The following is an 11,186-nucleotide window of genomic DNA, read 5'->3' as shown; positions in this document are numbered from 1 at the left end:
AATACAAAGTTAAAAAATACTTGAGGAGCACTGGGGGTCGACCTACCATGGTAAGAGATAAATAAAAACTAAAAGAATGTACACAGAAACATAGGCTTAAGAGAGAAACAAGGGGTGGAGGTGGTCTGGTTGTTCAACTGCGGAACAAGTTGTTTAATAAAAAGGCTCTCCAGGATCAACAGTTCATTTGGGCTGGAGGTTTGACCAACAACAACAAATCTTCATATTTAATATTAACTTTACATTTTTTGCTATGTTCCCGTATACTGGACTGTTCGGGATTTTGATAATGAACATCCAGTACGAAAACTAACTCCCTTGTGGCAGTCTATGCGAACCCTCATCATCCTCTGAGAAGAACCCACGTAATTTCCCAGACTACATCTGGGACAAGAATATTTGTACACTATACCAGAGGACATGAGGGGGCATAAACGATCTTTAAATTTAAACATGGATCACCAATTGTTAATGAGGATTGACCGGAATGAGTTTTACCTTTTAATGCGCCAAAGTGTTTTTGGTACGATTTTGTAAATTCGGCCCTAAAGGAATCATCGTGTAAATATGGGAATCGGGCATAAAAAGGAAGCTTTGGAACATTAATTTCATGTGTTGCACCAACACCAATGAAAAATTAATTGTTCCAAAGATTGCCTTTTTGTTTTTATGCCCGATTCCCATATTTACACGATGATTCCTTTAGGGCCGAATTTACAAAAATCGTACAAAAACACTTTGGCGCATTAAAGGTAAAACTCATTCCGGTCAATCCATTAACAATTGGATCCATGTTTAAATTTAAAGATCGTTTATGCCCCCTCATGTCCTCTGGTATTAGGATTTATTAGATTTATCTTCCCGCCACTGGCCAGTGGCATAAGGCTGATACAGTTTCTCTCCATCTGTCTCTATCCCGAGCCATTTCCCTCGCTTCCTCTAAGTTTTGGATTTCATCCTCAAGATCCCTGACAATTATGTCTATCCACCTCGTTCTTGGTCTACCAGCGGTCTTCTTCCTATTTGTACTGCTCTCAGTGCTCTCCTGGGGTCTCTATTCTCTTCCATCCTCTCAACATGTCCAAAACCATTTCAGCCTTCCCTCTTCAACCTGGTACTGACTGGCCTTTGCCTCAATCTCACCCTGATGTCTTCATTTCTAACATAATCATCCCATTTAATGCCAAGTATTCTTCTCAGCAGCTTCATCTCAAAAGCATCCAACCTTTTCTCCTCTGTTCTGGTCAGTGCCCAGGTGGACGAGCCATACATCAGGACTGGTAGTACTACTGCATTGAATATTCTCATCTTAGTTCTCAAGCTGATTTCATGCCTCGACCAAACGTTTTTTCTCAGAACCTCAAAAGCTCTTGCTGCTCCTAGTTTTCTTCTTTGTATATCTTCATTTGCCTCCTCCCGTCTGCTGTTACCACACTTCCCAAGTAAACAAACTTCTCAACTTGCTTGAGTTCCTGTCCTCTGATTGTCATATCCTCCATGTGCACCCAATCATCATCCTTACTCACAACCATGATCTCGCTCTTCTTTGTGCTGATGTTCAAGCCAAATTCTGTGTCTCTGTCTCCATCCTCATTACCATACCTACCAGCACCAGCCACGTATCAGCAACCAACGCAACATCATCAGCAAAGTCCAAATCCATAAAAACTTCTCCACCAATACTAGCCCCTCTGTTTTCATTCTCCATCACTCTTCTCATTATATGGTCAATATATACATTAAACAAGGTGGGTGACATAACACATCCCTGTCTTAGCCCACTTCCAACTGGGAACCATTCACTTTGCTGTCCATCCAGCTGTACACAGCTGCACACTCCTTGGTACCAGTTCTTTAGTATCCTTATCACTTTCAGTGGTATACCATAGTGTTCTGCCACTCTCCACATTCCATCTCTCCATACTGAATCATAAGGCTTTCTCCAAGTCCCCCCCCCCCCCCTATAAAAGCACAGAATATTGGCTTTGCATACTCCCATCTCTTCTCAATTATCTGTCTTAAGGTGAAAATTTGATCCACTGTTGACCTTCCACTTCTAAAACCACACTGCTGTTCTCTAAGTTTCTCTTCTACTATAGGTCTTATTTGTTAAGTATTACTCTCATGAATATCTTCCCTGGGACTGACAGTAAACTTATGCCCCGATAGTTACCACACTCCCTTTTGCTTCCCTTATTTTTATATATTGGTATCATAATTGCCTTTTTCCAATCACTTGGTACCACCTCTGTTCTCCAAACTATGCTAAAAACAACTCTTAATGCCTCTATCATCCTTCGTCCTCCTGCTTTTAGCATCTCTGCAGTTATCCCGCACACGCCAGCAGTTTTTCCATTTTTTACAGATTTTAAGGCCTCTTTCACCTCTTCTGCACTAATGTCTTCTTCTTGTACCTCCAGGGCCTCGTTTAAATCTGCAATGCACTCATCCTACGGTAGTATCAACATTTAGGAGTCTTTCAAAATACCTTGCAAACAGATTCCTTTTCTCCATTTCGTCTGTGACCAAGTTCCCATCTTCATCCAACATGCCATCACTCCCTCCAAACTTTTTCTGGCTTGCGTTCCTCAAGAATCTCACAGCTGCAAACATAGCCCTGCTCTCGCCAATTTCCATAGCTTCTTCAACTTCGGTAGCTCTTTCTTTCCAAAACATGTTTTGGTCATGCTTCATCCTATCACTTAGTTCTCTCAGCTTTCTATTTCTTCGTCTTTTTAGTTGTTGTTTCTTCTCTAGGTCTTGTTCATCGTCCATTTGAATTCTCAACCTTTGTTGCTCTTCACTTAAAACTTTTGCTTCATCACTAAACCAAGGTTTGCTGTACAAATATTCTTGTCCCAGATGTAGTCTGGGAAATTACGTGGGTTCTTCTCAGAGGATGATGAGGGTTCGCATAGACTGCCACAAGGGAGTTAGTTTTCGTACTGGATGTTCATTATCAAATCCCGAACAGTCCAGTATACGGGAACATAGCAAAAAATGTAAAGTTAATATTAAATATGAAGATTTTGTTGTTGTTGGTCAAACCTCCAGCCCAAATGAACTGTTGATCCTGGAGAGCCTTTTTATTAAACAACTTGTTCCGCAGTTGAACAACCAGACCACCTCCACCCCCTTGTTTCTCTCTTAAGCCTATGTTTCTGTGTACATTCTTTTAGTTTTTATTTATCTCTTACCATGGTAGGTCGACCCCCAGTGCTCCTCAAGTATTTTTTAACTTTGTATTTTACTAATTTATTTATTTGGTTTTTTGTTTTAACTTTCCATCTGAACTTTTAACTAACGTATGTGCTTTTAACTTCTCGTGTTCTTTTATCAATTGTTAGTGTATTTTTATCTATGTGTGAAGTTTCGTTTTTCATTTTAACTAGTTTGTAAATAATTTTTAGACTATTTTCAAATCAATTTAATTTATATTAGTCATTATTTATTATACAGACCCTGAAGATGCATTCTGCCGAATGCGAAACGCGTCGGAATAAAGTGTAAAATACTTCGCCATGTTTGTTCCTGCTCCTGCTCCCGTGTATATAATATATGATATACTATATACATATATATATCATTAATAATATATAGATATATATGTTATATATTATATATATATATATATTATATATATAGTTTATATATATGAATATCTATATATATCTATATTCTATTATATATTATATATATATATATTATAGATATAATATATATAATATATATATATATATATATTAATATATTATATTATATCATATTGATATATATATAGATATATATATAGATATATATATATATAATCTATTATAATTATAGTATATATATATATCTATGTATATAGAGATATATATATATATAGATATATATATCTCGTATTATATAGAGCTCTATATAGATACTATCTATATATATACTATATATATATCTATCGCTATACTATATATCTATGTATAAAGATATATATAGATATCTATATTATATATATATCTTATATATATTATATATATATGATATAGATATATATATAATATAAGATATATATATATTAGATATATCTATATATATTATATATATCTATAATATATATATATATAGATATATATATATATATCTATATTAGATTATAGATATATAATATATATATGTATATAGATATAATATAGAATATATAATATATATTATATTTCTATAATATATATAATATATCTATATATTATATATATATATAATATATATATATATATATCTATATATAATATATATCTATATATATATATAGATATATATATATATATATATATATATATATATTATATATATATATATATATATATATATATATAATATATATATATAATGCACAGGAGCAAAAAAGAGGTGGGTGGTTCAGTAAGAGAGAGGGAGAGGTTATAGAGTTTAATGAGCTAAGATTATAATTCAAGATATAATTCAGTATTCTGAAAGAGTTTGTTTATTTCAGAAGAGGATTCTGTGGCTCGGCGATACCACCTATAGTGAATGCCAGCGGTAGTAATATTATACTCATCGACCTTTGGATGAATGGAACAAGTATATTACCAGGATTCAGGCTGTATTATGAAAGTAAGTATCATTGTGCATATTTTCTTAACATTGAGCTGAACAAGGGGTGGCTTCAGAAGAAAAATATCTTAGCAGTTATCACGACAACATACATTAATCATTGAATCCTGGATGAATCCCCTGTGCTGTAAAGCTCAACAACAGTATGAGTTGTTGCACACACTTACGCAGAAGTTCATCATGAGCTGGTCATACCCACGATGTAGAAACAACAGGTAGTCCAATGCAGAGGTCCGTGTATTTTGATGTAACCGACCATAATCTCTGAAGTCACCCAAACACATCGGAGAGACAATTTACCGATGTAAACATAGGAATAATTGGCTTTGCTACGCTTTGAAATGCGATTCAATAAATACTTGGGTCTTCCCCCAAACTCTTCTGAATTATACTCGGTTTTACCAGCCTATCATGCTTCACTCTTTCCATTTGACTGAATGATCTAAAAGATCTGTTTCACCTATTCTGTGACACACCTTTTCTCCCCTCTTACCAATATTCTTTTAACTTCCTCCCAAATACCCTTCCATATAATCATCAACACTAGCATTCATTGCTCCATTCTCATTCACAACATTATTCTTCCTGATAGTTACACGAACTTTCTCCACTTGCGAACGCTATCAAACTCTTCCACTAGCTTTTAGATTTCCAACCCTGTCCCAGATGCATCCACTGCACTATCCATTGAGAAAAAGGATTTTTAGCCCATAATATTGCACTTCACTTGCTGTCCTTTCTTTAACTTCTCACACCATTTTATCCATAAAACTGTTGAACAGCCTCGGAGATCTGATACACCTTCGGCTTAGATACACTATCACATAAAACCAGCAATTCTCCCTTATATACATTTTAAAACAGTACTATACCATCTCCTTAAAATTCTCCACATTACATCACTATTAGTTTGTTCTAGGTATGTGTAAACCATGTAAAGCTTACTCCTTTTCTTACGAGCACTTGATTCATGTATCCCATTCCTCGTCTCAACCAAACTGTTCTTCCAATATTAGTTCTTTTGGGAACCATTACTTTTCGCATCTCATCTTTTGGAAGCTATCTCTGAGTCTCACAGTCTGGTTCAGCTGCTCAATCATACTTTCACCACTGTAACACAGCATCTCACTTGTAATTTCATGAGTACCTGCTGTCTTTCCATTCTTCAGTATTTCACATGACTTGTTACATCTTCAATATTAACTCCCCAATGCAGTAACCCCCTCCAGTCTTCCAGGATTCAGGTACACCTCTCTTCTATCTCCTACAATTACAAAGTCTTCATAATACTCACACTGCTAACCCGGGATATGTTCGCTGTAAGCAGTATTGATGTATTTCTTGATTTACTCTGAGATCCATTTGCTCACTAATTTTTCTTTCTACATTTACTCTAATAGAAAAACACTACAGTGCTTGCTCATTCTTACCCCTATTTTGATTAGTTGTTTTGCTTTTTCCAGGATAAATTTATGCTGTGTAACCATCTTTGGTTTTTCTCCTTTTTTATATAAATCTCCAAGTTCATTCATCTTTCTGTTTAAAAACATTTTCTTCCTCTTGTCCTACACCCACAAACATGAATTCTCCACATCTATATGTACTCATTCTACTTCGGTATCTTTAACTCTAATCCATCATTGATCCATTTTCTCCTTATGCGGTACTTTCACTTGTCAGCCTCTATCATCAAACTTGCTTGTCTTCTAAATCAAAACATCTTCACTCTTTCCCCTCAGACAACCAGGTACCTCTTTTTTCGCCACTACTCCACCACCTTGTTCTCTGTACTATATCTAATCTAACAGACTCTTTGCCTTGTCTTTTTGTCTTTCCTAAGTATACTAATATTCTTTTGTCTTTAGAAGCGATGCATTTCCAGTGATTAAGATTTGCCCAATTACCCTCACAAGGCTTTCCCTCCATTCCTATACAATTTAGTAACTCAAAATAAATCTGCCTTTCGAATTAGGCAAGCCAACCAATACAGGCACAGATTAGGATTCTCCAAAAGCGCTCGATGCTGTTAACATTGTGGAAGTTTTTTCCCTCTGATTCAGTGATAAAGAGTAAATGTGATAGGGACCATTGCCCTTTTTTGCCTAATTCGAAAGGGCAGTTGCGCTCGGTGAATTGAATACATATAAACATAAAGAAACAGAATTCTGCTCACCATTAAAATTTTTCCTTTCTTCCGAAGCGATCACGGCGCCACCTGCTTACTTATGTCAGGGAGACCAAGGTGAGAAAACACTTTTAACTATCTCTTATAATATCTGAAAGCACAAAAAAAAAGAAACAAATAAATAATTATTCATTTAAGGGCTTGAATATTCTGTCAACAAGGTAAGAGATTGTTACAATAAAATTTTTCAGTGCATGAGCAGGCACAATTGCCTATCTCATTATTTTCGTAGAGCAAGTATTACTGTATTTAGAATCTTATTCCGTAGGAAATGAGGTTAACGTAAATAAGAGAATTGATAGAATTCGTGCTGAGAACTGGAGAGGTAAATAATTGTTCACGACCCGTACTAAGCCAAATGTGAAAAGACGTTGTGAAAAGTCTACATTGCTTCTGAATAACAAATCGTAAGTGAAATAGAAGCTTAAGCCTGAAGTGAAACGGACACATTACTTAAGGACATTAATCACAGAACTGTTGCATGCAGATGCTCATGGCTAAGCAATACCTTTACCAATTAAACGGCAATTGTTCTGCCAGTGATGGGGTTGGCGTCCCTATATGCTTACCTGATTCGCTTCCGCCTGACATTCCATAACATGTCACATCAGGTTATACAAAGACTGAGACTTAAGTAATGCTGTGGAGCTTATGCGGTAAGTCTTATAATAAAGAACAAGGTATGACTGGGACAATAGCAACAACAGAAATAGAAGCATTAGAACTAATATCGTAGTAGTAGTGGTGGCGGAGCTAGTGGAAATACGCGTAGTACTGCAATGTAAAAAGTTCTGCAAGATGATATCCCCTACTAATATAGCTTCATCTCTGTAGCCCTGACGACTGTATCAGGGCTACTGCAGGCATTCTCTCCAGACACGTACTATAATAACCAGACGTGTTCCTGGCAACTGACGGTGGCAAACAGAAGAAAAATTGGGATTTACTTCCAGTGGCTCCAAACCGAGAGTAGGTACGACATAGTCACAGTGCAAGCTTTATCTACATCAGCACTGTTGGAAAAGTAAGTTTGAATGTAAAACATGCGGATTCTCTTTAAAAATAAGCACTCAAAGTTTCAGACCGTAATTCAAGAGCTGGACTAGATAATGACATATATTGATATAGTGCGTGGTCCCAAGTGAAATCTAATTTTAAAAAATGGAGTCATGGAATTAGCATTGATTTAGAGAGATTTCCAAAATACTAAAAACTAACACTTGTAGTCAGCAAAGTCTCTTATTATAACGACTGAATGCGACTTAAGGATGAATGACGTCATGATGGTAATTGATGAAAAAATGGTAATTTTCAAAACGAGCAAGAAAGTCTTTTTGAAAAAAAGTAATAATTCTTTTTATTGTAGAGGTTTCACACATCATATGGTCAAGTTACCAAGTTACCTGACCAAGTAATATTAATTTTTTTTCCGTTACTCAAGATACAGAATATATTAGAATTCGAAAAATATTATAATTTATATATTGTCATACAAATTTCAAAATATTAATTCTACATCCTAATTTTACTTGTTTACCTGAACAAGGGACCACTCACAAGATCTAAGCTATTGCCACTTCTATGCATTTGTTCATTTATTTGTTATCGTGTTAACTTTATGTATAAATTAGCTCGTGTAAATTCCATTTTGTTGTGCTGATTTATAAATTTTTGAATCAATGAACACTCTCGAAAGCCAAGCCAGTTTCGCTGTGATTTCTTTTCCGTGTTTATTAATTTATTGACATTTATTCTTACTAAGTTAATTATATGTTTTACAAAAGTACAAAGTTTAAACAACAAGGCAGATTGTTTTCTTTATTCACTCAATTACTTAATTTTTAACCATGTTATTTTTTCCTCTATATTTATTTTTTGAACAGGTGGCAGTATTCTGGAGATACGGCACCCCCTCTCTTAGTTTCACAGGGAAATGCAGCTAACATCTCGTTCTCAACGGATTCCTCTAGTGTCCGGCAAGGATTCCAAATTTTCTACTTCACCGTCTAGTGACGAATAAAAAGGTTAGTTAGAATACTTCTTAAATATCCTAGATTCCAGATTTTCTACATCACCATCTAGTGCCGTAAACAGTTAAGTTAGAATCCTTCTTAAGTATCTCCTGAATTCCAGATTTTTACTTCATTGTCTAGTGACATAAACAGGTTGGTATAATCCCTAAATATCTGCTGGATTCTAGATTTTCTACTTCATTTTCCAGTGACGTAAACAGGCTGGGTAGAATTCTTCTTAAAAATCTCCTGGATTCCAGATTTTCTGTTACAATGTCTAATGACGTACAAAAAGGTTGGTTAGAATCCTTCTTAAATATCTACTGGATTCCAGATTTTAAATTTCATTTTCCAGTAACGTAAACAGGTTGGTTTGGGTTCTTCCTAAATGTCTCTTGGATTCCAGATTTTTTGTTACAATGTCTAATGACGTGCAAAAAGGTTGGTTAGGATCCTTAAATATCTCCTGGATTCCAGATTTTCTGTTACAATGTCTTGTGACGTACAAAAAAGGTTGGTTAGAATCCTTCTTAAATATCGGCTGGATTCCAGATTTTCTACTTCATTTTCCAGTTTACGTAAACAGGTTGGGTAGAAGTTTTCTTTAAAATCTCCTGGATTCCAGATTTTCTGTTTCATTGCCTTGTGACGAAAAAAAAGGTTGGTAAAAATCCTTAAATATCTGCTGGATTCCAGAGTTTCTATTTCATTTTCCATTTAGCAAATTAATTTCCTCAATTAGTTATTTTCCATCTCTTCTGTCTTTCTGATAACTGTTCTCATTCACACTTTCTGTTTCAGCATATCACTAGGATAGTTGGATTCATACTGTTGGTTGTCCAAATATCTGATGAATTTAATTTTTCTTATCCAAGTCCTTTTTATATAGATTTTGGCATCTTTCGTGCCTTACAGATAATTTTTCTCATAAATATTTAGTACCAGGGACAAAATGTCAGAGATCTGACAGATTGAGTTCCTCATTCAGATTTTATAATAATGCCAAAAAAAATTAAATAAAGAAGGATTAGTTGGCATTCATTTTTAACGTCTTAGCAACAAATGTTCTCGTCAAAATATCTTATCTAAGGACGTAAAAAGTTCAGATCTCTTAAAATTTCTAACACAGGAAGTTAAAAAATCAGTTGACATTTTGTAATGATAGACGGAATAATTTTTCACATCCAAAGTGTTTTTTTTATCAAAAGTTCTCATCCAGATTTTGTCATTTACGATTGATTAACAGCTCACCAGGACCCTACCGAAATAAAAAAGTAATTCATTAATAAAAGTCAACTAGCATCCATCTTTATCATTTGAATGATTGATTCTCTCGTCCACATTGTCTGCTTTAAGATGTAAAAAGCTAGTTGCCATCCTTCCTTAATCCTTAACGACTGCCGGATTCCCAGTGTCATCCACATTTTGCCATTTACTAAGAAGAGGTCAGTTGGCATATTTCCTTAATGCCCCCGATGGTTTAACGTTGGTATCGAGGTTTTCTAATTTATGATGCCAGAAGGTAAGCTGGCATCCGTCTTTTATTGATAAAAATTGGATAATTAATCATATTTTCTGTATAACGATGTCAGAAGGTGAGTTGCCATGAACTTCCAACGTCTGCCAGGCTGATTTTCTGTAAAAGATTGTTTTTTTGGACATTAAAATATAATTTGACTTGGGTCTTTGATACCTGATGGATTCATCTTTATTGCATTTGTCTATTTCACTTTTTTTCTGAAGTAAAAAAATCCATGGCAAACCTTAAGCATAATTTTCTCACTATTTGCTCATATACGGCTAATAAACTCAGTAACTGTTTGCCAATTAGTGAAATATCTTATAAATGGGGTTAGTTGGCCTTGTTTTCCAAAGGCGTCCTTTCACTGTGTTATAAAAACCAGATTAGATGAATCATTGTCTCAACGGATCACGTCATCATTTGTCTGTTTATAAAGTGATATACTTAATTGTGAATTCATTAGCATCTTATAACTGTTAATGTGTTTTATAGATTCAATAATCCTACAACTAAGCGGAGGGTAGCAAATAGATTAAATCTATTCAGATAAACATTTAAATAGAGAAGTATTAGAATTAAAAAACATTTCATTAATCTTAATATTATATAAGTATCTGTGAACAAATAAATAAATTTGGAAGGAGCGTTTTGATAATATAAAATCTAAGTTAAGCAGTTATAGGGCTTTGAACAGAGAGAGAGAGAGAGAGAGAGAGAGAGAGAGAGAGAGAGAGAGAGAGAGAGAGAAAGAAAGAAATCTTTTTGTTCCTTTTTTATTATTTTAAATTGGGTGCCGAGTGAAAAAGTAATACATACATACATATATGTATATACTATATATATATATAATATATAT

The 11,186-nt window shown here is 34.6% G+C and overlaps 1 protein-coding gene across 1 annotated transcript in view; it reads left to right on the top strand.

Annotated features, from left to right (window-relative positions):
• Positions 1 to 8,806, top strand: part of LOC135218137 (exoskeleton protein RP43-like) — a 10,075-nt gene extending 1,269 nt beyond the window's left edge. Inside the window, exons 2-5 of the mRNA XM_064254284.1 lie at positions 4,490 to 4,611; positions 6,812 to 6,853; positions 7,631 to 7,820; positions 8,680 to 8,806. Coding sequence (XP_064110354.1) covers positions 4,490 to 4,611; positions 6,812 to 6,853; positions 7,631 to 7,820; positions 8,680 to 8,806 — 481 coding nt within the window. The remainder of the gene's footprint in view (positions 1 to 4,489; positions 4,612 to 6,811; positions 6,854 to 7,630; positions 7,821 to 8,679) is intronic.
• Positions 8,807 to 11,186: the final 2,380 nt, after the last annotated feature.

This window comes from Macrobrachium nipponense, chromosome 9 (assembly GCF_015104395.2).
Source record: "Macrobrachium nipponense isolate FS-2020 chromosome 9, ASM1510439v2, whole genome shotgun sequence".
Classification (NCBI taxonomy): Eukaryota; Metazoa; Arthropoda; class Malacostraca; order Decapoda; family Palaemonidae; genus Macrobrachium; species Macrobrachium nipponense.
This window is presented reverse-complemented; position numbering and strand designations above follow the sequence as displayed.